The sequence below is a fragment of the Canis lupus genome, chromosome 9 (genome assembly GCF_003254725.2).
Source record: "Canis lupus dingo isolate Sandy chromosome 9, ASM325472v2, whole genome shotgun sequence".
Lineage (NCBI taxonomy): Eukaryota > Metazoa > Chordata > Mammalia > Carnivora > Canidae > Canis > Canis lupus.
In genome coordinates, this window is record NC_064251.1 from 34815090 (window position 1) to 34843056 (window position 27967).

General features: G+C 35.3%; 1 protein-coding gene across 13 annotated transcripts in view; it reads right to left on the bottom strand.

Moving 5' to 3' along the window:
• TRIM37 (tripartite motif containing 37) overlaps nucleotides 1-27967 on the bottom strand; it is a 240633-nt gene that overhangs the window by 173453 nt on the left and 39213 nt on the right. For 7 of the 13 annotated variants that reach the window (XM_025440881.3, XM_049114151.1, XM_025440878.3 and 4 more), the window contains 7 exons: nucleotides 26999-27049; nucleotides 25534-25615; nucleotides 20254-20330; nucleotides 8061-8135; nucleotides 6048-6227; nucleotides 2515-2629; nucleotides 852-1070 (listed from right to left, as the gene is read on the bottom strand). In XM_025440881.3, the coding sequence (XP_025296666.1) occupies nucleotides 852-1070; nucleotides 2515-2629; nucleotides 6048-6227; nucleotides 8061-8135; nucleotides 20254-20330; nucleotides 25534-25615; nucleotides 26999-27049 (799 nt within the window). The remainder of the gene's footprint in view (nucleotides 1-851; nucleotides 1071-2514; nucleotides 2630-6047; nucleotides 6228-8060; nucleotides 8136-20253; nucleotides 20331-25533; nucleotides 25616-26998; nucleotides 27050-27967) is intronic. The other 6 variants (XM_025440883.3, XM_025440882.3, XM_035720379.2 and 3 more) reach the window with 1 other exon arrangement.

Here is a 27967-nt window from a genome sequence, read left to right on the forward strand (position 1 = left end):
AAACTGCCCAACCTGCAAATCCCACCATTTCCTTAACCTCATCCTATCAAAAGTTAACTGCTTCATTTGAGTGCTACACTCCACTCTTATGTCCTTAAATAGTTTGTCTTGTCAGTACCTTAACCTTACCTCTTTTACCACTGGCTCCTTCATTTTAACACATATTTGAAGTCTCCCATCTTAAAAATAACAGTTACAAAAAAACCCCAAAAAACCTTGTCTCTGCATCACTGTCTCACTTTAAACAGTAACAATTACTATTTAAATTCTTATTCTGATTGTGGTTTAGCTGGGATAAAACCTGGCTATCTCCCAAAACATAAATCATTCTACCTACATATGCAAAAATAAGGTACTTTACTAGTTTTAGTGAGTGAAAATAGAATGCATTTTTTATTTCCACAATTTATAGTTTCTAGTGCATTAGTTTGTTTTGTAAAATGTACAGTTTTCTACAATAAATTTTAGAACTTTGCAACATTTTGATTCAACAACTTCTGACTTATTAATATTTACAGATGGGCATACACTAGTAATGAAAATAAATAGACAAGACTTTTATATAGATTCTCTATATTGGAAACCATAATCTTATTTCTCTTATAAAACACAAAATGAATCTAAAACAAGTCTAATTCTTACATGATAATCTTTTTTAAAACTTAAGAGTTTATCTATTTTTACAGAGAGACAGAGAGCATGGGGGGGGTGTGTGTGTAATAAATATCAAGCAGACTCCCTGCTGAGCACAGACCTGGCCATGGGGCTCTACCTCATGCCCTGAGATCATGACCTGAGCCCAAATCAAGAGTTAGACACTTAGCCAACTGAGACATCCAGGTGCCCCTTACATGATAATCTTCATTCTGAATCTTCTCCTCTTCTTCTTCATCCTCTTTGACCTCTCTTACTGAAGCCGTAGTAGAACCATCCTGGAGAAGCATATCGGTGCATGATACAGACTTCTTAGCACGTATCTCAGAAGTGTCATCATTTTGGGGGCTAAGATGATTATCTGGTGGTGACAAATCTCTTGATTTCTGAGTTCTAGATAACTCAATAGTAAGTCTCTTTTAAAACAATAATAGCACAAATAAACATGAGTCACAACCAGTACTTCACTGGTACAGCAAAAAAAAATTTATCCAAATGTTCTAAAACCATTTTTTTGAACCATCTCTCTCTCTCTCTCTCCCTCTCTCTCTCCCCTGTTTTTGCTTATAGAAAAATCCATGGCAAAAAAACCCCTCCTGCCCTCTTTAGTCTCATTCTTCTCATATCCAACCCAAGTTACATAAATAATTAGCAAACTGTATAGTAAATACAAATGGTTTTTTAAAATTATTTTTATTTTTTAAAGATTTATTTATTTATTCATGAGAAACACACACAGAGAGACAGAGACACAGGCAAAGGGAGAAGCAGGCTCCTCACAGGGAGCCAATGTGGGACTTGATCCCGGATCCCAGGATCACAAGCTGAGCCAAAAGCAGGCGCTCAACCGCTGAGCTACCCAGGCATCCCAATACAAGTGGGTTTTTTTTTTTTTTTAAAGATTTATTTATTTATGATAGACAGAGAGAGAGAGAGAGAGAGAGAGAGAGAGAGGGGCAGAGACACAGGCAGTGGGAGAAGCAGGCTCCATGCCGGGAGCCCAACGCGGGACTCGATCCCGGGACTCCAGGATCACTCCCTGGGCCAAAGGCAGGCGCTAAACCGCTAAGCCACCCAGGGATCCCCAATACAAGTGGTTTTAAATAGTACACTTAACATGAAAGTCTCTCCACATATGTATTCATTCATACTTTCCTCCCTCATCTATTAACCATTCTCAGCACTTCAATCCTTTCACCCCATCTCAACTTCCACTGGCTGAAAGAAACATTCCTCATACAATTTAGTTTATACCACTATAAAATAAAAATTCCTTAAATGATCCTTCCCACGGCTCAATTCAGAAATAGTGAAAATTCAAGATGGGGCAATTTTCAATTATTCTATAGCTTAGAATACTTAGAATTCTATAGCTTAGTACTTAGTATACTGAGAGTACTCAGCAATAGTGAAAATTCAAGATGGGCAATTTTCAATTATTCTATAGCTACTCTATAGCTTGAATACTTAAATTCAAGATAGCACGGAAAAGAAAAAGAACTCACTAAGAGAAACACAAAAAGTTTACCTCAAATGAGAGCAGCACTGTCCAATACAGTTTTATATAATAAAAATGTTCTATATCAGCAATGTCCAATACAAGTACTTGAAATATGGCTAATGCAAATGAAGAACTAAATTTTTAATTTTAATGAAGTTCACACAGCCGTATGTTGCTAGTGGCTAACGAACTAAGAGGCAAAATTTGAGACTCAAAGGTGTTAAGTAGATGGAGGATAAGAATATTGGACTTTTCTATAAAATTACAAAAGAGCAATATACAAAATCTAATTGCAAATGTAACAGGCCAGTAAAACTATGAATATGAAACACTAAACCCAAAATATGTTTTTTTCTTACCTCTTTAAGGTTATTTATTTGTTGGATATAGCTAGTTTGTGCAGCTTCCAATTGAGTAATATACCAATGCTGGTCCCGGCATTTTTGAAAGAAAGTTGGTGAACGAACCTGAAACCTTAAAAGAAGAGCTGCTCATGAAACAGGATCCAAATAGTAAAATATTATCAACCAAGCCTTGAATTTGTAACTATAAATTCTATAATTTAAGATTATTTGATTACATTTCTAGGTAAAATTCAAAATGAATTCAAGAGGTGCTGGCATTAACCATTTATATGTGTAGTTTACAAATTATAATGACATAACATTCTGAAAATTTATCTTCACGTCAGTTGTCTAAACTCAAACTATACTTTTCTAAAGCAATTACATTATGCATCAAGGTTAAGCTCCCAAACTACTAAAGTATATTTATTATAATAATCTAGATCAAATACAATGCTGATCACGAGTTGGGAAGAAGACCATGCAATGCAGGAAAAGCGGAAGCTAATGCTTTCTTCTCTTCCCTTTCTTGCTTAGGTCAGACCTTATAAAAACAAGCAAAGCTTGTTTTAGACACTGCCCTTTTTCTTTCTCCTTTTCATCTCATGTTCTTGTATTTCTTACTCCTCAGTAAAAAATTCCCTTAAAGGGTCAACTACTTGGGACTGCTTTACTGTCCCCAAAGAACTGCATGCTCTAAGTAACCAATATTCCTAACTCCTCCAGAGAGCTGCTTAAAACCAACTCCATATATCACAATATGGCATATTTCAGGTAAGGTTAGGAAAAAAAACAAGTATATTAAAGGATTTTAATGGATAAATTACAGGATCTCAATCTACTCAGTTAACTATACTTTTAAAACGCTAATACTTACTAATGCAAAAAACCTCTACTATACCAAGTAAGTGAACCTGAACCTATTTATGGTGAAAAAAAACCTATAGCAATATGTAAAGAGTGGAAGAGTCCCAAGAGGCAAGACTAACTTGGGAGCCTTTAAATCACCCTTCCAGTCTTGATACCCTTATGTTAAATACTATTCCATTTTTCGTAGGATTTTACAGCTAGTATAGGAATCCACTGACCATCTAAGAGTTATCTGCAGCAGGTAATGGTTTTCAGGCAGCATGCTCATGCTTTAGAGGATAGAGATTTATTCACTCAATCATTATCCTAAATGGACACTGCCCAGTCAGTATACCTTGGTAAGACTTTCAAAAGGGTACTATCATCTTTGAAGTACTAATAAACTATACTCAATCCTGAATGTTATCAGGTGGTATGTCATTAAGCAGCAGGTAAAATTCTTTAAGTTTCTCAATTAACAAAAGGAGAATAAAATACATACTTATTCATATGTAGTTATAGAAAAACTTTAAATAACTTTTTTTAAAGTAGGCTCCACACCCAGTGTGGAGCCCAACTCAAGGGTTGAACTTCTGATCTTAGGATGGAGACTTGAGCTGAAATCAAGAATCTGACACTTAACTGACTGAGACACCAAGGTGCCCCTTAACTAACTTTCTAATGAGTACATATAAAATTCCATCAGAATCTTGAACTGAGGCTTACATTTTCAGCAATCTCTCATTAAGTAAATATTATGAGTAATAAGATAATTCAAAGCCTACTCCCCACAATTCCTACGGCAATCTGTTTTATACTGCTATTATAGCACTATCTTATAGAATAAACTGCTTTTATCTGTCCATTTCACCTTGAATTTCAAGAACAAAATCCATGTCTTATTCTTCTTAATATTATTAACCAGGCACAGACTCAGTAAATGTTGCTGAATAAATGATACAAAATATCAAAACAGAAATCTGAGAAAAAGTTTACATGAATGGCTTAAATAAAGACTAAAAGTTGGGCTACAATACATTAAAAAAAGGAAACTCTATCACACAGATTACCACCAGAAGATTCAACATTACTATGACTCTAATAAGGAGAGGAAAAAGGCTTTTGTAGGTTGGTCAAATTGATGGTTGAGTAATTTTGCAATCCTCTGTATGGCTAAAGTGTGGAATAACAACAAATTAGTTCTTTTGGCAAATAATTTTTAAAAATACAAAACCCCTGAAAGGTTATAAAATGGAGTTAAAATAATTTCCCCAAAAGATGACAAAAACAGTAATCTTTTTTCCTATGCTGAAAATCCAATAACCCCTTTTCACTACTTCATTCTCCCAAGAACGTTATGAAGAACACATACTAGTAAAGGTTAATAGAACATCAAATCACATAGCATCCTCTAGAACAAAAAGCTCAGAGTAAGAGAAATTTAAGAGTCTACCAAATCACTTCCAAGAATAGCTTTGAAAATTGTTTTAATGGAACCTTCTTAAACTGTTAGACACTGTTCAAACCATTAATTGAATCTACTTTTTTAATACTCAAGTTCTAATTTTCATCATCAAATTAAAACATCATGTAATGACGCTCCAAAATGTTGACTTGTAAAGCATACCCCAACATTAAATAAGGCCACCACTGTGGTTTTATAGTGTTTACACTGTCCTTTCTTGCAAATAACACACCAATTACTTAGTTTTCATCAATTTTCATCTCTATTCCCTTACTTTTAATTTGCTATTGTCAAGAAGAAACTGAAAATTATTTTGTGAATTTAAGCTTGTAAAATCAGTCACCCAAATGTAAGTGAACAAAATAAGCAGTTGATCTGTCACTATTTTTGTATTTTTCTTTTTTTTTTTATAAATTTTAAAAAAAATTTTATTTATTTATTCATGAAAGACATAGAGAGGCAGAGGGAGAAGCAGTCTCCCTGCAGGGAGCCCGACACAGGACCCGATCCCGAACTCCCAGGATCATGCCTTGAGCCAAAGGCAGACCCTCAACCATTGAGCCACCCAGGGGTCCCTATTTTTGTATTTCCAAATGGTGAGGTTGCAAAAAGTTCCCTAGGTAAATAAATGTTTCATTATTTATTGGAAGTAGTAGTTTTCTTTTTAGGGAATTGCTAACTAGATCTCAAAACATTTTTTTTTTTTAAGATTTACTTATTCATGAGAGAGGCAGAGACACAGGAAGAGGGAGAAGCAGGCTCCATGCGGGAGCCTGATGCCTGGAACTCCAGGATCACGACCCGAGCCAAAGGCAGACGCTCAACTGCTGAGCCACCCAGTCGTCCCTCAAACACATTTCTAAGTTACATTACTCACTACACAGGACTTTTGGAATAAAACAGTTAAAAACATAAGATCATAGTATGAATTTCAATATTCATCTTTGTTAAATGAATAAACTTTTTTTTTTGAAAGATTGTGGACACATATGCAAGTGGTGGGGGAGGGGCAGAAGAGGGAGAAAATCCTAAACAGGCTCCACGTTGTGCAAGCTTGATCTCACGACCCTGAGATTATGACCTGAGCCAAAAATCAAGAGTTGGACGCTTAACCGAGCCCTAAGTAAATGAACTCTAAAATAAAGGCACCCCAAATAAATGAACTCTAAAATAAAGTTCTGATAACATTATTCCCTCATGATAAAAACAACAATATTAAAATGTTTCCTATTACCTTAAAATCACTGTATCATTTTGTCGATTCAAGTATCCTTCATTTGCAAGTAAATCCAAACGGAAAAATCTATTATAACCCCAGCATTCTCCAACTTCAAAGTCAGATGCAAATTCTCGAATGATATTCTTGGTAGGATCATTGCAGGACTGATGAACCATCTCTACACGATACTCATATCTAAAATTGAAGAGCAAACTATTAATACAGAGTTAATAAACAAGAAGAGAAGACAGACATATCAAAACATTAAGTAGGTCATGAAGTTATTACCTGTGAAGAAACTGGCATGTATAGTTACATTTCTTTCAGAAATGACTGCATCATTTATAAAGGCCCTAGTTTTGGGAATGGGCTACCACAACATGATTGGCACTATGTTCTTTTTACCTCTTAAAAATGTTTACCAATATAGCAGGTATAAAATAGCATCAGAAAACAAATTCTGCATAAAACAGTACTTTCAAAGTTACTTTTGTTTTAGCAAAGCTATATATTTTTCCATATACTCATTACTTATATTTCTTCACATATAAAGATTCTGCCATTTCCACTGAGGTTCATAACCATTAAATTATAAATAATAAATTTTTAAATACTGTATTTTTCCAATTCAAGTTTGAATAAATTGTGTATTCAGAAATTCAAGCCTACAAAATTTTCTGAAAATAAGTATACATTAAAAAATCTAATACACTCAGACTTCCATAACTTATACTAAACGCCAAAGTCTTCAAACTCATTTTTACTAGAAAAATACTGTTTTTTAAAGACAGAAAAGTGAAAAAATAAAGATAACCAGAAGGAACACTCAACAGTAGCCATAAAGTTTCCCTTCCTGGTGGAGATACATTTTAAAAAGAAAAACAGAATTGCTTACAACCTGCTATTTTTGCTGGCAAAAGCAAGGGGAAAAGATTGTAGCTCTTTACCTACAAATATCAGATGTAAAAATTTAAGAATTGTTAAATGGTTTTTATATTCGTATCATTCAAAATACATTATGAATATTGGTGGTACAAAGAACTAATCAATATGTAAGCTGTGATATTTTGTCCACTTCGATTTTAAGTAATGAAGCCAAGCTGTATAGTATAAAAGATACCATTAAATGTCCAGAAATAAACCCAAATATCCATGCACATTTTTCTAACAAGGGTCCCAAGATCATTCAATGGGGAAGACAAAGTCTCTTCAACAAAAATGGTGCTGAGAAAAGTGAATAGATACCTGCAAAAGAGTGAAGCTGGACCTTTAACTAATTCCATATATAAAAATTAACTCAAAATGGAGCAATGACCTAAATATAAGGGCTTAAAACTATAAAACTCTTAAAAGAAAACACAGGGATAAATCTTCATGAATCGACTAAATTTAGCAATACATTCTTAGATTTGATTTTAAAAGTATGAGCAACAAAAGGAAAAACAGTTAACTTGAACTTCACAAAATTTAAAATGTTGTACATCAAAAGACATCATCAAGAAAGCAGAAGTGTTAGAGATCAATTGGACACTTAGGTAGTCAGGGCTAGGGTCCTCAAAAACCAAAACAAACAAACAAACAAAAACAGGAAGCCAGGACTGCTAAGAGAAAACCGCACTAGCATCCTGTTTTATGGCTTAGACAAGGCCATAATAGAATCCTGTCTTGCAGCCTCTGTAGAAGTGATTTTTGCAAAACATCCTGAAACAAAAACAATTAACCATAAAACACTGGTCTCCATCACAAGTTGAGGCAGTTAGTCTTCAGATGTCAGCCCAAATACCCAACCACTACACATGAACAGTAACCTGATAGGTAGACAGGTGCATGATGCAAGCCCTGACTGGCACCCCTTAGTGGCCAATCTACAGGGGCCCACACTCAAAAGTGTTCCTCAAAAGAGCTTATAAAAACCCCTAAATTTGAATGCCAAAATGGCAACCCTCTTGGGTTTCCTTCCTCTCTGGGAACTTTGTACTATCACTCAATAAACTTGCTTTGCTGCCCATCACTCTTCATCTGGCCTACCTCTTCATTCTTCGAAAAGGCAGGACCAAGAGCCAAGGGCCAAGGGCACACCAATCATGTAACAAAAGGACAAACCTACAGAACGGGAGAAACTGCTGTCAAATCATGCAAATAATCTGATAAGGGGCATTCAAAATATATAAAGAATTCCTATAACTCAACAACAAAAAGCAAGCACCCCATTTAATAATAGGCAAGGTGGAGGGGCGCCTGGGTGGCTCAGTTGGTTCAGTGTCTGCCTTCAAGCTGGGTCATGAAAAAAAAAAAAAAAAAAAAGCTGGGTCATGATCCCAGGGGGCTCAGGATAGTCTGCTTCTCTCTGTCCCTCCGTCCCACTTATGGCATGTGCTCACTCGCTCTTTCAAATAAATAAATAAATAAAATCTTTAAAAAAATAAAAATAGGCAATGGACTTGAATAGACATTTCTCCAGACATACATAATGGTCAACAAGCACATGAAAAGATGTTCAACTTCACTGGTCATTAAGGAAATGCAAATCAAAATCACAATGAGATAGTACTTCATACTCACTGGGATGTCTCTAAAACATAATTAAAAATGGAAAATTATTTGGGACGCTTGGGTGGCTCGCAGTTGGGCATCTGCCTTTGGCTCAGGGTGTGATCCCAGGATCCAGGATCAAGTCCCACATGGGGCTCCCTACAGGGAGCCTGCTTCTCCCTCTGCCTATGTCTCTGCCTCTCTCTCTCTGTGCCTCTCATAAATAAATAAATAAATCTTTTAAAAAATGGAAAATTATTAAGAGTTGATGAGGATGTGAAGATATATGAACTCTCGTGCAGCCACTATGGAAGAGCTTGGCAATTCCCCAAAAATATTATAAACACAGAATTACCATTTACCTCAGCAATTCCACAAATAGGTATCTATTCAAAAGTAACAATATTATGTCCCATATGAAACCTGTACACGAATATCTCAACAGGATTATTCATAATAACCAAAAGTTGGATACAACCCAAATAAATGTCCATCTACAGATGAATGGGTAAACATATTGAAGTGTGTGTGTGTGTGTGTGTGTGTGTAAATAAAATGGGATAAATAAATAAAATGGGATAATATTTAGTCATATAAAGGAATGAAGTTCTGATATGCTTCAACATGGGAGAACCTTGAAAACACCAAACACAAAAGTATAGAAGCCAAACATAAAAGTCCCATTAAGGATCTTTTATATGAAAAATCTAGAACAGGCAAATACACAGAGAAAAAGAAGAGTTGTAGTTATCCACAAACAGAGGAAGAAAGGAATAGGGAGCATTTACTTAATGGGTATGGTGTGTTCTGGGGTGATGAAAACATTCTGAAATTAGAGGTGGTGATGGCTGTGCATGTAATGAAAATGTACTAAATTCCACTGAACTATATATTTTATTTTTAAAAAGATTTTGAGACATACACGTGTGTGTGTATATATATTATGTATATATACATATATACTTATATATGTGTGTACACACACACACACACACACACACAAAACACAAGCGGGTTTGGAGGGAGGGCAGAGGGAGCAGGCTCTCCACTGAATAAGTAGCCTGATGGAGGGTTCGATCCCAGGACCCTGGGATCATGACCTGAGCCCAAGGCAGAACACTTAACTGACTGAGCCACACAGGTGCCCCTGAACTGTTATGTTTTAAAATGGTTAGCTATGTATTACATGAATTTCACCTCTAAAAAAATGAAATTTCTACTTCTATTTTTAAAATTAGTGAAACACACAGAGAAACAATCAAGGATATTGAAAATCTGGGAGTGGCAGGGGAACATTAATGCAGATGGTCAAATGTATCCAGGATCAAAATAGATTAAAGTTTAAAATCAATATAAAAAAGTGAAAACTCTGTATGAAAAACCATATGTTTGAAAAAAAATCTTTCTTTTACTAGCATGACTTTTTTAGAATCATGGGATACAGATCTGTGTTTTTAATAAATGTGGGAATTAATCCAAGTTAAATTACTTACAAAGCATCTCAACCTTAAATTTGAATATTTTAACAAATTCTTTCCTTCTATCAAACTGAAGATCCAAATAAGTATGACAGCTGCTAACTTAAAAATTTTAGTATTACTACATTTACTCTCCCAGGGAAAATTCAACTCTTTTCTTAAGCAACTCAAAGAAATTCCTTTCTCTAAAACAAGGCACTATATTAAAAGTCAATTCCAGGATGTCATTCATATGCAAATCTCTCCAAAAGCCTATACTTGTGTATGTTTAACACACATCTGTAGAGAGATTCTTAAACATAATGAAATTATGAAAGTATCTCTGCAGTGTCCCAGGTGATACTAAAATCTACTAGATAATGATACAATGATTTAAGATCTTAGTCTGTATTTTGGCAGTTAAACTACTGTTCAACTCTGAATTCCATAATTGAATGATATCTTAATATTAATGATAAGTATTCAAAACACTTGTCTAGGCTTACTGAAGTGTTAAGAGAATCAACAGGTAATAAGATATCATTTTATCAGAATAGAAAGGTCTCACTGAAGTATTTAGATAATCTCTAACAGCTATAGAAATCCTAATCTTTTTTCAACCTTAGTATCCAGAGTAATATTTCATTTTCACTGATAACACTATGCTGTTTGTAACATAATGTGAACTTTAAATTCCTTAAGTGTATATGGTCAACAATAAAAGCACAGAGATGAAATCAGTACCACAGGCAATAGAAATGTCACAAAATCTACCTATCAGTGAGAGAAAAAGGAGAAACTTCTCAAGTCAAGAAACAGAGGTAGATCAAGAAATACCTTACTCAAGAGACAAAGAGAGGCCCAAGATTTCATGGTATGAGCTGCTTATGATTCTGCCCACAATTAACCACGTTCCCACCAAAATGGCTGATTTCAGAGAATCAAACAGAACCTGGTAGTTAAGAACAAACCAGAGACAACCCCCCCCCCCGAATAAAAGTCTGTTTTAAAACAGATTGCTGTTAAACAATGCTGATCTTGAGTGAATAATTTACCTAAGCCATCACTGTATTACCAACTGCGAAATAGGACTAATAATATAACCTACAGTTCATAAGATGGTAGTAAAGCAAATGGGTTATGTAAAGCACAGTGCTTGGCGCAAAGTATATATTTAGGAGTTAGCTGTTCTAGTAACAATACAGGTGAGTCCATGGTTTCAGATCACACAGGACATTTGGAGCTGAGCTGTAACTAAAACATACTTACAATTCAAAGACCAGAATCCTTTCCATATTACTAACATTATTCATAGTTTAACTCACCAGTAGTAACAAGAATATTCTGCATTAAGGTCAGTCTGTGTCGTCCTTGTTAAAGTATAGTCTGTGTGTCCCTGGGGGTCAGTCCCCATATGATTCTTTTAGGGATCCAAAATGTCAAAACTATTATCATAATATTGTTTGCCTCTTTCAAGTGGACACATGCACTAATGGTACAGAAGAATGGTAGTTAAAAATATACCAGTAGTCATTATATTACTTGGTGCCACACACTTTCAGACAGGGAAAAAAAAATACCAGTATCTCTTAGGAACTCTGATGAAGTAGTAAAATTGTTAACTGTTATTAAACCTTAACTCTTGTTAACACAATATGGGAAACACATACATAATGTACTTGTGCTGCAAAGTGATGTACAATAGTTGTCTTGGAAAAATAACTTTAACTGAGTTGCAAGTTCATTAGCCACATTTTTCGGTCAAACATCAAATGAAAAAACAACAAACAATGATTAATCAGTTGTAGATACCCGGCAGACATTTTCTGAACCAAGTCAACTAAGGAAAAAATTGCCAGGATTGGTTGCCAATGACAAAACACAAGGATTCAAATAAAAATAAGTAAGTAAGTAAGTAAGTAAGTAAGTAAGTAAGGGATGCCAGGGTGGTTCAGGTGGTAGAAGCATCTGCCTTTGGCTCAGGATCTCGGAGTCCTCAGATTGACTACCACATCAGGCTCCCTGCAGGGAGTCTGCTTTTCCCTCTGCCTGTCTCTGCTTCTCTGTGTCTCTCATGAATAAATAAAATCTTTTAAAATAATAATAATAAAGTTCTGGAAAATCTGTATGTGCTATGTGAGCTTAAAAGCTTTCTGATAGGGCAGCCCCGGTGGCGCAGCAGTTTAGCGCTGCCTGCAGCCCAGGGCTTGATCCTGGAGACCCCGGATCGAGTCCCACGTCGGGCTCTCTGCATGGAGCCTGCTTCTCCCTCTGCCTGTGTCTCTGCCTCTCTCTCTCTCTGCATCTCTATGAATAAATAAATAAAATCTTAAAAAAAAAAAAGCTTTCTGATACTTCAAGACTCTCTTGATGAAAATGGTAGTATATCTGCATTGTTACTACAGATTAGTCTGCATTTTTCTAGAGTTTTACCTAGGTGGACTCATATACATAGCTCTTTTTCTGTCTATTCTTTCATGAATAATCAATTTAAAAGGCATTCATGTTGCTGCAGGTATCAACAGTCCATTGGTTTTTATTGCTGAGTCGTATTCCACTATATGGACACACCAAAATGTATTTATTCATTCACCTGTTGATGAAATTAGGTTGATTCTATTTGGCTATTACAAACAAAGATGCTATGAATATTTGTGTAAAAGTCTTTGTATGGACATATAGTTCCTTTTCTCTTGGGTAAATGTCTAGGAGTAGTTTAGCTGAGTCATATAGTAAGCTTATGTTTAACTTGTTAACAAATCACTAAATTTTACAAAAGTGGTTTTTATCATTTTACATTTCCAGGAGGAATGCACAAGAACTCAAATTTGTATATATTCTTATCAAAACTTGGTAGGAGCTTTTAATTTTAGCCATTCCAATGGGATATAGAGGTATCTATATTATGTTTCCAGTTCCCTAATAAAAAATGCAAGAGGATATACTGATATCAGATTGCTTGTAAATTTCCATTTCCCTAATGACTAATGCTATTAATCATCCTAAATAGGCTTATTTTGCTATCAATATATCTTACTTAGTGAGGTATATAACAAATGTTTTGACCACATGAGGAAGGGAGCTTGTTTATTTTTATTGTTGAGTTTTGAGAGTTCCTTATATATTCTGGCTAAAAGTCTGTGCAATTTGAAGAGAACTTCATGGTTTTCATGAAGTCTAATAAATGTGTTCTTTTATAGATTGTGCTTTTGGTTTATAACTAAAATATCATTGCCTAACCCAAAGTCACAGATGTTCTCCTATAAGTTTTATTGTTTTAGAATTTAAATCTAGGATTGTAGTCAATTTTCAGTTAGTTTATGTATGTAGTATGAGGTATGGATACAAGTTTATGTTTTTTGCATAGAGATATCCAAGCATCAGATTATGCACCCTCCAGAGCATAGCCTTTGCATCTTTATCAAAAACCTGCTCTTATGAATGTAGGTTTATTTCTGGACTCGAAGTATATTCCACTGATTAATTTTTCTATCCTTATGCTGATACTATGCTATATTAAGTTAGTAATGTAGCTTTATTATAAGTCTTACAATGATATAAGTTTAGTCATCAAATTTAGATTTTTTTTTTAAGATTTTATTTATTTATTCATGATAGGCAGAGAGAGAGTGAGCAAGCAGGGGGTGGGGGCAGAAACACATGCAGAGGGAGAAGCAGGTTCCCTGTAGGGAGCCCGTCGTGAGACTCGATCCCAGGTCTCCAGGATTATGCCGTGGGCTGAAGGTAGCGCTAAACCACTGAACCACCCAGACTGCCCTTTTGTTTTGATTTCAGTGATTTTCTCTATTGCTCTTTCAATTTTTATTTCATTGCTTTGTTCTTTATTATTTCTTTTTTCCAGCTTACTTTCCATTTAACTTGTTTTCTCTAGTTTTTTTTTTTTTTTTAAGAGGAAGGTAGAAAATCTTAAGCAGACTCCATACCCAGAGCACAAGCCCGAAGTGAGCCTTGATCTTACAACCCTGAAATTATGACCTGAGCTTAAATCAAGTTGGACACCTAACTGACTGAGGCACCCAAGCACCTCTTTTCTTTAATTTTTTAAGGTAGATCACTGATTTGAGACCTTTCTGTTTCTCATTTAACAGCTGATCCTCGAACAGTACAGGGGTTAGGGACACTGTTCCCCACATAGTCAAAACTGTTTAATGCAGGCAATAGTAGGTGAACTATGACTTCTGATTCCCTGAAAACGTAATAGACCATCGTCGATGAGAGGTCTTACCAATAACATTAAGTTGATTTACATGTATTTGGTATGTTAACTACTATAGTCTTACAATAAATAGAGAAAAAAATGGTAAAATCATAAGGAAAAGAAAATACATTTATAGTAATATACTGTATTTATAAAAAAAATCTGCATATAAATGAACCTGCACTTCAAATCCATGTTGTGCAAGGGTCACAGTATATTGGCATATATTGCTATAAGTTTCCCTCTACTTATTGCTTTAGCAGCATACTACATATTCTAATGTTTTCATTTTCATTCAGTTCAAAATATCTTTTAAAAATCCCTTATGATTTTTCTTTTTTTTTTAAAAGAGTTTATTTATCTATTCATGAGAGACACAGAGAGAGGCAGAGACACAGGCAGAGGGAGAAGCAGGCTCCCTGCAGGGAGCCTGATGAGGGGCTCAATCCCAGGACCCTGGGATCATGCCCTGAGCCAAAGGCAGATGCTCAACCCGTAAGCCATCCAGGCATCCCTTGTTGATTGCCTCTTTGATCTAGTTATTTAGAAATGTTTTACTTAACTTCCACATATTTCAGATTTTCAAAATATGTTAATATCTAAATTGATTCCACAATGGCAAGAGAACATAATTTGAATGTGTTGAATCCTTTTGAATTTACAGAGATACGTTTTATATCTCAGAATATGGTCTATCTTGATAAATAATCTGTGTGCACTTCTGCTACTGTTTGGACAGTCTATAATTGTCAAACAGGACAGGGTGGGTGATACTGTTCACATGCACATTCCTGATGATTTTCTGCCCACTTATAATACTGAATAAGAGAAAAGCTTTTGTCTATTTCCCCTTGTATTTTTTAAATTTTTTTAAAATTTATTTATTTTATTTTAAATATTAATTTATTTTAAAATTTATTATCCCACCCAGGGATCCCTCCCCTTGTATTTCTATTAGGTTTTGCTCCATGTATTTTGAAGATCTGTTTCTGGGGCATAATTACATAAGTAAATGTTAAGAATTTTTATATGTCTTCTTCATTAACTGAACTTTATATCACTATGAAATAAACCTCCTTATCTCTGGTAATATTTGCTTTGAAATCTAATCTATGTTTGACTAGTACTAGTACGATATATCTTTATATTTAAAGTGTGTTTCTTGTGGGTAACATAAACTTGAGTTTTGCTTTTTTAGCCTATAGGAGAATCTCTACCTTTTAACTGGGTGTTTAGACCATTTACATGAATACATTTTGGTATTCGCCCCATCTGTTCTTTTATTACCTATTAACTTTTTCTGTCTTCTTTAAGTATTTGTTTATAATTCCATTTTATCCTCTTTGTTGCTTTATTAGTTATATGTCTTTGCATTTTAGTAGTGACTTTACAGTTTATAGTTGTGGTAGGCTGAATATTAACCTCCACCCCAAGACAGTCACATCCTAATCACTGGAATGTGCTGTTGTTACCTTTTATAACAAAAAAAAAAAAGGGGAGCATGAAGCTGTGATTAAGCTAAGGATCTGCAGGTAACGGAACTACTCTAGATAATCCATATGGACTCTATATGTAATCATGAGTGTCATCTTAAAAGGAAAGCAGAGAAAGACCTGAGAGAAAAAAAAAAAAAAAAAAGAAAGGAGAAAGAGAGGGAGAAGGGAGAGAGAAAGACAGGGAGAGAGGGAGAGAGAGAAGGCATTGTGATCAAATGCAAAAATGGAAGTGATATGGTCACAAGCCAAAGAATGCTGGCAACCCCAGAAACTAAGTCAAGGAATGGATTTTCCCCTCATGTCTCTGGAACTACTACAACAGTACTGAAAACCTGATTTGGAGCTAACAATAGGTTTTAGATTTCTGGCCTCCAGAAGAATGATGGAAAACAATGTCTATTATTTTAAGTTGCCATGTTTGTGCTAATTTATTGCACAACAGTATATATCTTTGGGACACCTGGGTGGCTCAGTAGTTGAGCATTTGCCTTTGGCTGTCGTGATCTCAGAGACCTGGGATCAAGTCCTGAACTGGGCTCTCCATGGGGAGCCTGCTTCATCCTCTGCCTGTATCTCTGCCTCTCTCATAAATAAATAAAATCTTAAAAAAAAAATAGTATATATCTTTAAAATAATCAGAATCTAGATTTGTTACTGTATCACTTCACATAGAATGTCAGAAACTTCTATTTCCATTCTCTATTCTTTTGGCCTTTATACTTCTGTTATGTACTTCTACATATGTTATAGATTTCAAAATACAATGTTATCCATGTTTAAACAGCCAATTGTCATTTAAAGTTATTTTCATAATGGACATATTTTAATTTACCCATGCAATTTCCAATTCTGGTAGTCTTTATTCCTTTGTTTAGATTCAGAAGTCCCAACTGGTATTATTTTTACTTCTATCTAAAGCATGTGCTTTAATATTTCATATAGTCTAGGGTAGCCTGGGTGGCCCAGCGGTTTAGCGCCACCTTTGGCCCAGGGCCTGATCCTGGAGACCTGGGATTGAGTTCCGCGTCGGGCTCCCTGCATGGAGCCTACTTCTCCCTCTGCCTGTGTCTCTGCCTCTCTCTCTTTCTGTCGCTCATGAATAAAAAATATATACAAAAAATATTTCATATAGTCTAGGCATGAAAATGCCTTTATTTCACCTTTATTTTTAAAAAGATATTTTTGCTGAATACAGAATTCTAGGTTGAGATTTTTCCTTTAACTCTTTCAAGATGTTGCTCTATCATTTCACTTGTATTCTTTCCAGTGACAAATCGAATTTCATCCTTATCTTTGTACCTCTATATATTTTTTTCACTATCAGTTTAAGATTCTTTGTTTATCTTTGGTTTTGAGCAGTTTGAATATGATGTGCTTTGGTGTTTTCTTCATGTTTCATGTACTTGTAGTTGACTGAGCTTCCTGAGCATGTTCAAGTATTCATGAAGTTTGGGAAACTAGGATGCCTGGGTGGCTCAGCAGTTAGTCTGCCTTTGGCTCAAGGCATGATCCCAGGATCTGGGATTGAGTCCCACATCGGGCTCCCCGTGGGGAGCTTGCTTCTCCCTCTGCCTGCCTCTGTGTCTCATGAATAAATAAATCTTAAAAAAGAATAAAAGTTTGGGAAACTTTCACCATTGTTTTCTTCCCATCCCCTTGTTTGAGGACTTTTCATTATCTACACATTAAGCTGCTTTAAGATGTTCTATTGTTTTAAAATTCATTTCGGACAGTTTCTACTGCTGTGCCTTCAAGCTCATTAATCTTTTCTTTTGCAATACGTAATTTATGGTTCATGTTACCCAGTGTTCTTTTTATCTCAGATATTTTCAAGAAGTTCAATCTGAATCTTTTACATCTTTCTTTTTTTTAAGATTTATTTATTTATTCAGAGAGAGAGAGAGAGAGAGAAAGAGAGCGCGAGAGGTAGAGACACAGGCAGAGGGAGAAGCAGGCTCCATGCAGGGAGCCCGACGTGGAACTCGATCCTGGGTCTCCAGGATTAGGCCCTGGGCTGAAGGCGGTGCTAAACCGCTGAGCCACTGGGGCTGCCCTCTTTTACATCTTTCATATCTCTACTCAACTTTTGAAAAAATGGAAAAATTATAAAAATTGTCTTAAATGGTTTTTCTCCTAAGAATATAATTGTCTTTTTTAAGACCTACAGACTTCAAAAAATGCAAAACAGGGATCCCTGGGTGGCACAGTGGTTTAGCGCCTGCCTTTGGCCCAGGGCGCGATTCTGGAGAGCCGGGATCGAATCCCACGTTGGGCTCCCGGTGCATGGAGCCTGCTTCTCCCTCTGCCTGTCTCTGCCTCTCTCTCTCTCTCTGTGACTATCATTAAAAAAAAAAAAAAAAAAAAAAAAAGCAAAACAATACAAGTTTTCTCATCAATTATTTTGCTTTAGAATAAAATATATTAAAAGGTTTATTTTTAAGGGAACTAATAAAAATTAATTTGCTTTAATTTCTAATTCATAAAACATCAATAGAAATAACCCAAATGAAGAAAAATAGTTCTTGCTCAATTTTGAATAATTATTCTCCCCATTATTATTATGTTTTCCTGTCTCTTTACATGTCCATTAATCCTTGACTGAAAAGGTATTGTAAATCTGATTTTGATGGATGCAGGATAAATTTTGACCTTATAAATTTTCTTGAGCTTTGCTCTGGGATGCAGATTCGTTACCTGGAAACAATCTGATCCTTTCAGGTCCTTCTTTTATTCTTTTATCTGTTAATGGGTTGGGAGCACTGCTCAGTCTAGGACTAATTGTTCTCCACTACTGAAGCAAAAATTTCCTGAATACTTTACTTAGTGCCCCATGAATTATAAGTTTCTCCACTACAGTAGTGAGAACAACATAGTTATTGCCCTTTATGAGCACCAGGCACCACTCCCTTTAATCTTTCAGATGGTTCTTTCCCCAACCTCAGGGAGTTTCCTCACACATATGCTCTGATCAGTACTCTGTGAATACTTAAGGGAATCCTCCACACATCTCTGGAGTTCTCTGTGCAGATCTCTTTCTGGAATTCTATCCAATACATTCTAGTTGCACTAGTATTCCTGGACACTCAGCACTACCTCCTCAAACTCAGGGAATCTGTCGGAATCTACCTCAGTTCTCCCTCCCTATGTTATGGCCTAATAAAAACTCTTTCAAGGTGGTAAGCTGAGGCAATCACACAGCTTATTTGTCTATTTCTTATCGCTAAGTAACTTTCATCTGTTGCCTAACGTCCATTATCTAGAAAATGTTGCTTTTCTTCTTTATTTGGTTGTTGCAGCAGAAAGGGTTATCTTTCATTACACTCTATTATAGCTAGAAACAGACATCTCATACCAAACCAACACATTTTAGTGCAATAGAGTAAAATAAAATTCACTGACATGACTCTAGATTCCACATTACAAATTACACTTAATGAATACAATTTGTTCAACTTCTGTGTAATATCAAAAATAATTCACAATTATCTAAAACTGCTTTTCTAAATGTTCCTTTAGCAAAAAGTAGATTATAAAGGTTTCCAAGAACTGGGGAGAAGGGGAAATGGGATGTGACGGCTAATGGGTCTCTTCATGGAGTGATGAAAATGTTCTGAAATTAAGTATCAGTGTTAGTTATAGCACTCACTGGATATACTAAAATCTACTGAATTATGCACTTTTTTGTTTTTTTTCTTTAAAGATTTTATTTATTTATTCATAGAGATGCAGAGAGAGAGAGAGAGAGAGAGAGGGACAGAGACACAGGCAGAGGGAGAAGCAGGCTCCACGCAGAGAGCCCGACGTGGGACCCGATCCAGGGTCTCCAGGATCACGCCCTTGGCTGCAGGTGGCGCTAAACTGCTGCGCCACCAGGGCTGCTCTATGCACTTATTTGTAAGGTTAATATTATAGTATATGAATTGTACCTCATCAAAAAACCGCTTTTCCCAACTAACTACCCATGATATTCAAAATCTGTGAGGCTAGATTTTAAACATTTGCTGCAACCAAAATAACTTATTGCAACAAAAATGAATAGAAGCCAATGTGAGGATCCAGTTGTCTTTCTTAATGCCATACATTTTCTTGCCAAGTATTATTTTGCTTTAGAAAAATAGGTATCTTTCACAAGAATGTTATTTATGTTAGTATGCAATAGGTTATTATTTTTAAGTGAACATATAAAATTTTTTAAAGTCAAAAAAATTTTTAAGTTTTCTCAGTTTGAATCTCTAACTCAGAAAATATCAACAGATAGAATCTGTTAAAACATGCACACATGCACGCGCGCGCGCGCGCACACACACACACACACACACACACACCCCTCTTTGGGGTTTACATTAAAATTTAAGAGTATCAAGAGTCCTTAAAGGCATAGAGTTTGAGAACTGCCAGGGGTTCAATATCAGTACACATCTTAACAGACATACAATAATTAACAATAGTTAATAAAAAATCCTAAGAGGAATGTATGTAAAGACACACTTAAGACTGTTATTTATTACATGTCTTACTTGGAAGTTTCAGGTAAGCCAGCTGACAGTTCCAGAAACACAGACAAGTAGTAACCACGAACAACTCCATTTCCATCCTTAAAAAAAGGAAAGAGTCAACTATACTTCAATAAATAAAAAAAGAGAGAGATGTTACACAGATACAAATTCTAGATCAACTTAAACGTAAAAAACTAAGCCACAATGAAACAAACACAGATTAATATCTCATATTTGGACTGGGAAATACTTCTAAGCTTAAAAGCAGTGACAGAGATAATAAAAAAACAAAACAGATTTGAGTCTATAACAATTTAAATATTTTCAACATTAAAAAACCCACAAAAATATTAGGGCATTTCAAAGGAAACTGTCAACAACTATGATAAGAGTTAAGAGTTCTAACATACGGGCAGCCCTGGTGGCTCAGCAGTTTAGCGCCACCTTCAGCCCAGGGCCTGAGCCTGGAGACCCAGGATCAAGTCCCACATCAGGCTCCCTGCATGGAGCCTGCTTCTCCCTCTGCCTGTGTCTCTGCCTCTCTCTCTGTGTGTCTCTCATGAATAAATAAATAAAATCTTAAAAAAAAAAAAAAGAGTTCTAACATATACAAAACTCTTCAATACAGCCTCCAAGAAAAGTGAAACACCAAAGAAAAATACGGAAAAAAAAACCCCTACGAGGTAGGAGACAAAAAACAATATTTAAGATAAAAAATGAGTAAAACAGAAGAAAGGTAACACTTGATGTTGAAAGTAATCTAATTTCTATATAACGTCTCTATGTTAGGATTCCATATAAAAAGTCTGTATGAAGATTAAGTTGTGTAAATTTATATTACAGAGATGTTTAGAAAGACACTAACTCCCTTCTCTGTTTCTCCAGTACTTTGCCCACTTCTACCTTTTTTAATGACTATCATCATTGTAACTACATATATAAACATTTGTTTCACCAACCAGACTGTAAGGACTGAGGAAAGGATTCTTATTATTTATCTCCAGTATCTCTTGGGATATGACTTATTAACCCCTTCATTTCTAGGCTACTTTGCTCCAAAAAGTCTTGAGGAAGCTTTCAGGGTTAGACAAGGTAATTCTTCAATACTAAAAAATAAATGAATCATCAAATGACATAAAAAATTACACATTGCACACAATGACCCCATTATATGTTCTGGAAAAGCAAAACTATACTGACAGAGGGGCTAGGAAGAGAGAAAGAAGGGATTAGTTTAAAAGACAAATCAGATAACATTTGGGAGTAATAAAAACCTGACTGTGGTAATCATCATATGACTGTTTGTCAAAACTTGCTAAAATTAGTAAATTTTATGGAATATAATTTATATCACAAATTATGCTCATTTTAAAAATCAGTAAAAAAAAAAGTTGTTATAATTTGGGGTGCCTGGGTGGCTCAGTTCAGCATCTGAAGTTCAGATTTGTAAGTTCAAGTCCATGCTGGGTGTGGAGCCTACTTATAAATAAATAAATAAATAAATAAATAAATAAATAAATAAATAAATAAATAAATAAAAATTGATATCCTTGTTCTAATGACTGAACTTTTTTCTTCTAAATTATATTACTAGAACAATTCCCCTGGAATAAAGAAAAAGGAATAAACATTTTTACTCCTTATCTTTATCAGCTCATATTAGAAATTTCTTTTTTATTGATCATAATTTTAAGGAAAATGTTTTACTATCTTATGTACATGCCAGCTCCAACAACAAAAAACTAGCTTTAAGATTTTTCATAAGGCAGAGGATTTAAAAAATATTGCAGCAATGGCAACATAGTTTACATAACTCTCTAAATCCAAACAGAAAACACAAAAACAAAAGTAATTGGACAGAAAACCCAAAAGCTCACCAAGAACATTTATAACAAACCAGATGATAGATTATCTCTACAATTCCCAAAATACAAGCAGATAAAGATACATCAATTACAATCATTAAGACTAGTATGATATAAACATCTGCATGGGAGAAAGGACCTCTCCTTTCTTAATGCTACGGTGCATTTAATGAACCAGATAACAGGAAAACCACAAAATGGCAGTTAGCCACCGAAAGCCTCCCAAACCAAATACAATAGCTGAAAATGGAATGGGCTGCTCAATGGATTACCGATGGGAGTACAAGGAGGCCTTACATTAAAAACTCTGAGAATTAAATGCAGTCAGGTCACTCTAAACTCTTGTAAATGAATACACAAGCACCTTTAAAGACAGGTCTCAAATTATGAATAAAGTGCTAAAAGTGAAATAAAAAGTAAATAGCAGAGAAATAATAAAAGCAAAGAAGGGCAAAGCTAGGACATCTCTCAGAAAATAAGGCACAGTAGTTATTTTTGATTGCCTTATCACACTGGATAGATAGCTCCATGCAAACGAAATTGGGTCCCTAGTTCATGTACAAAATTAACTCAAAATGGATCAAAGATCTAAATGTAAGTCCTAAAACTATAAAGCTTTTAAAAGAAAACAGAAACTTTAGGACATTAAATTTGATAAGGAGGGGATGCCTGGGTGGCTCAGCAGTTGAGCGTCTGCCTTTGGCTCAGGGTGTGATCCCAGATTCTTGGGATTGAGTCCCGCATCGGGCTCCTTGCATCGGGATCCTGCTTCTCCTCCCTCTGCCCGTGTCTCTGCCTCTCTTTCTATGTCTCTCATGAATAAACAAAATCTTAATTAGATAAGGATTTCCTGGCTATGAAGCCAAAACCAGACAAATTGAACTACATCAAAATTTAAAACTTCTGTGCATCAAATGTCAAAAGGAACCTACGAAATGGGAGAAAATATATGTAACTCATGTATCTAATAAGGGGTCAATATTCAGAATATATAAAGAACTTCCACAACTCAACAACAACTAAATTTTCAAATGGGCAAAGGACTGGAGTATACATTTCTCCAAACAGGATATACAAATGGTCAACAAGCATATGAAAAGATGCTCAATATTACTAATCAATAGGGAAGCATAAATCAAAACCAAATTATCATCTCATGCCCATCAGAATGACTACTATCAAAGAAACAGAGAACAGGAACGCCTGGGAAGCTCAGCAGTTGAGGTCTGCCTTTGGCTCAGGGCGTGATCCCGGAGTCCCAGGATCGAATCCCACATCAGGCTCCCTGCATGGAGCCTGCTTCTCTCACTGTCTGTTCACAGCAGCACTATTCACTATGGCTAAGAGGTAGAAGCAACACAAGTGTCAATCAACAGATGAAGGGATAAACAAAGTGTAGTATATGATCAAACTGACAGTAGAATTAAGAGTTCCTATCCTGAGATATTTGTGTCTGTCAGGTAAAATAAAGCAAATGAGTAACTGATATGAGCGGATATGAGATATTCTAATTCTGTAACTTCCAAAAGATTAAAGAAGTAGGATTTCTAGAGTGGAAGGAAACACAGGTGTAATAGGAGATTAGGTAAAAAAAAAACCAAAAAACTATAATCCTGAATTTTTTTTTTGTTTTTGTTTTTTTAAAGATTTATTTATTTATTCATGAGAGACAGAGATTGAGAGAGAGAGAGGGAGAGGCAGAGACATAGGCAGAAGGAGAAGCAGGCTCCATGCAAGGAGCCCAAGGTGGGACTCAATCCTGGGTCTCCAGGACCACGCCCTGGGCTGAAGGTGGCGTTAAACTGCTGAGCCACGGGGGCTGCCTTTATCACTCAATTTGATGTTTAACTTAAAACTGCTCTAAGAAATAAAAGTATATTAAATAAATTTAAGATAAATAAATGCAGATATCCCTGTTTACAAATACTCACATATATTTATCTATGTATTTCCTACCTCTGTCCACTAAGGAGGCCTAGAAACTGTCACCAACTTGGTATAAATAAGCATCCCTCGTAGTTTGGTTTTGAAATACCATTTCCCCACTGAAAGGAATCAGGACTCTTTGAATAAAATGGCCAATTCCAGATATGGAGTAGGAAATGTATGAGATGAGCCTAGAGCATCTTGCCATGTTAGAGTAAAAGGAAACTACTAGAGTCACCATTAGGGACTTTAAGGGTCAGAGCAAAGTAACAAAGTAGTCAACTTAAAGAGCTTATATATGTATAAATCTCTGAGTTCATAATGACATTTTTAAAAAAAACCCAGTTGATCACTTCCAGAAAATAATAAGGAAAATTGGTAAATAACAGGAACAAATCCTGTTTCTTCTTTATGAACTATAATAGTAGGTAACCAAATAATAGATAATGGGAAGCTTCTCCTAGAAAAATATCTTTAGGGATCCCTGGGTGGCGCAGCGGTTTGGCGCCTGCCTTTGGCCCAGGGTGCGATTCTGGAGACCCGGGATCGAGTCCCACATCGGGCTCCCGGTGCATGGAGCCTGCTTCTCCCTCTGCCTATGTCTCTGCCTCTCTTTCTCTCTCTCTATCATTAATAAATAAAAATTAAAAAAAAAAGAAAAATATCTTTATAAAAGTATTACAATAAATGAAAAACAATAAAATGGGAATATCTCTATTTTACAACACATGTAGGCAATGAGCATTGATAATGGCCAGTATCACAAAAAAAGAGAAGGAACTAGACATGATGGGTTAAAAATACTCTTGTCATCAGAATCAATTATACATCTCATCATGCCACTGCATCTAGCTCCTACTTTACAGAAAATACCTAGGTCAAAGAAACATAATGAAATGCACCGTAAGTATGCAATGCACAACATGTATTTTTTCATAGCTTTCTGTATCTATATTTTTATTTTAAAAAAAGATTTTTAAAATAAGTATTTTAAACATCTTCTAAAGAGAAGTATCTTCCTAGAAGCAAGAAATAGAACTCAGTAAGTTCAAGATTCATACTGTTCACATTTAACTCATTTTTTTGGTTACCCTTAGTAATTAATAAATATGTCTTAAAAAAAAATAATGTCATTAACTTCCGTTACTCCACTAAAAAAGTGAACCAAGAAGCATCTCTCTTCTGCTATATGGAATACTGCCTAATTCATGAATTGCTTAAAAAAAACCACATAGATGTTCAAATTAAAAAAAAAAAAGTGGGGGCTCCAGCGTGGCTCATTCAGTTAAGCATTCAACTCTTGATTTTGGCTCAGGTCATGAGACCAAGCCCTACGTTGGGCTCTGAGGTGGGTGTGGAGCCTGCTTGAGATTCTTTCTCTCCCTCTGCCCCTCAACCCTTGCTTGCTCTCTCTCTCAAAAAAAAAAAAAAAGGGGGGGGGGGAACCAGCATGCTACAGAACTCTGAAAGACCTTGGTTTCAAAATTTATTAGAAATATGAAAAACTTACTGGGTAAACTTTTAACCTCCAACAAAGTCCTGAAACTTGAAGAGGTGGACTGTAAACAGGGTCTGCTCTCTGACGCAAAGTGCTGAAGTAAAAGAAAACCAACCAAATCCCAAGATCAAAACGGTTGTGAAAAAACAGCAGGCAAAACCAAACTCCAAGCACATTTTTTAACTTATTTGTAGCCTTAAACAAGTAAATGAAGGTCAATGAACAAATCGAGATTCTGCCGTATAAATTTATATATACTTACATTCTGAAACAAAAGAAAATGTAATGATACTGAAATATTCAGCAGTATCTTCAGTTTCAGGTTTAAAAAAAATTCTCAAAACTGTAACATTCAAGGGGCACCTAGGTGGCTCAGTTAGTTAAGTGTCTGACTTCAGCTCAGGTCATGATCTCAGGGTTCTGGATAAAGACTTGTGTCAGGTTCCCTGCTCTGTGGAGAAATTTGCTTCTCTCTCTCTCTCTCTTTGAGATCGAGTCCCACTTTGGGCTTCATGCTCAGCAGGGAGTGTGCTTGTCCCTTTCCCTCTCCCTTTGCACCTTCCAGTTTGTGTGCACTCTCTAACAAAATCCTTAAAAAAAATAAATAAATAAAACTGCGGCATTCAAAGGAAAAGGAGAATATAAAAATAAAACCAAGTGTCCTGAATTTAATTACCACCTCAACAAGCAATCTTTCACCATTAAAGAAAAGAAAAAAACATGTCTCTTCTTCATATCCCTATAGTACAATTATCCTTTTCTTATATGGAAAAACTTAAGAAATGTGCTAACTCTTAATATATGTGGAGATATCCTCAGAAAGTTTATATATTTTAGTCACAAAATTATCCCATAAGACAAATGGGAAGTGGTAATAGTCTCACAGTTTGGCCTTATATTGATGGTTATCATCATCTGGAATTTCTCTCCCCAAGGAAAAGTGTTTTATTTCTTGGTTCTCCATTTCCATGCAAGGAGCCCAAGGTGGGACTCAAAGCGGTCTTTGAAGATAGGTCCCTTAAGATCTTTGTGTTCTAAGATCCTTGCTTCTAATCTTAGAGAAAATGCAGTAAACGCTAACAAAATAACTTGCAAGTTACAATGCCTACAAATTTCTTACAACAATGTCCTCTCATCCATAATATCTCACTTTCAGCTAAGATAAATGGGCTCCTTCCCACCCCTCTTATTTCTGAGGATGGGTGGTAGGGCTCAACGACTTTAATAATCCCTTTTGCCCCACCTTAGCAAAGGCTAAGTGGATCCTCAGCTTTAAAGAAATGGTTCCTTTTCCCAGACCAGAGAAGCAATATGTCCTGAAGGTATAATACAATTCAGACAAATGACCTATATGTTTCTAACATGAAACTTTTTCTTCTAAGATTACATATGGAGTGACACAGTTCATTAGGTTTGCATCCTACCCGGGAATGATACCCTTCCTGTATAAAACTTGAGTTGTCAAAAAAACTCTTACCTGAAATTTTCTAGAACAAAAGTTGCTGAATCATAAGATGGTACTAATTCACTAAAAAGCAAAAAGGAAAAAAATTATTTGGCTTATTAAGTTTAAAGTTTTACTTAGTTAAAAACCAAAGTTAAGTCCCTTGGTAAGATCTTTATAATGGTGTTAAACTAAGTCCCTAAGAAACAGTGTTAAATCCTTAAACCATTAAATCAGTGGAATTCATAAACCATCAAAAGCTGACATCAAAAGTTCACAATTAGAGACTCAACAAATACTTTATAAAATAGTTGGTTTTTTTTAGAAACAATATATGACTAAATATTAAAAAAGCATATGAAGCTTTCAAAAGTATTCAAGGAAACAGGGAAAGGAAAAAATGAGTGCCTAGGCTGGAAACCTAAAATATGAAACAGATATAAACAGGTTTAAAAAAAGTCAAAAGAAACACAATAAATCTGAAAACTTCCTTCTCTAGAACAAATTATGAGGAATATTGACATTCTTAAATATTTTAAGTCCTTACTATATTAAAAATATTTACTAGCAAATAAATCTATACGATTTTGTAGAGTAAGAATACATAATCACATGGGGGCAAACAGAGTGGATAAGCACATTAACAGTTTCTTGACACGGCAAGATTACCGCAGGCAACTTTAAGCTCCATACAGTCTTCTCCGAAGAGAACTGAGCTACACAAAACCACAGGATATACCCTTAGATCATGTGAATAGTTTTTTCTCAAATTGTCATTTGAACACCTCAAAAGTTAGAGTCAGTAAAACATTTATGATAAAAACACTATTGTAGATAATATACATAGTATTATATATTTAGTAAATAGAATTATAAATTTACCAAAAAGATCTACTGTAAGCCATCTCACTACATCTTCAGATATATCTTCTAAAGTTTAATTCATGAAAATTTATTACCAAAATAAGATATAACATCTATAGCATTTTCATACTGTGACAG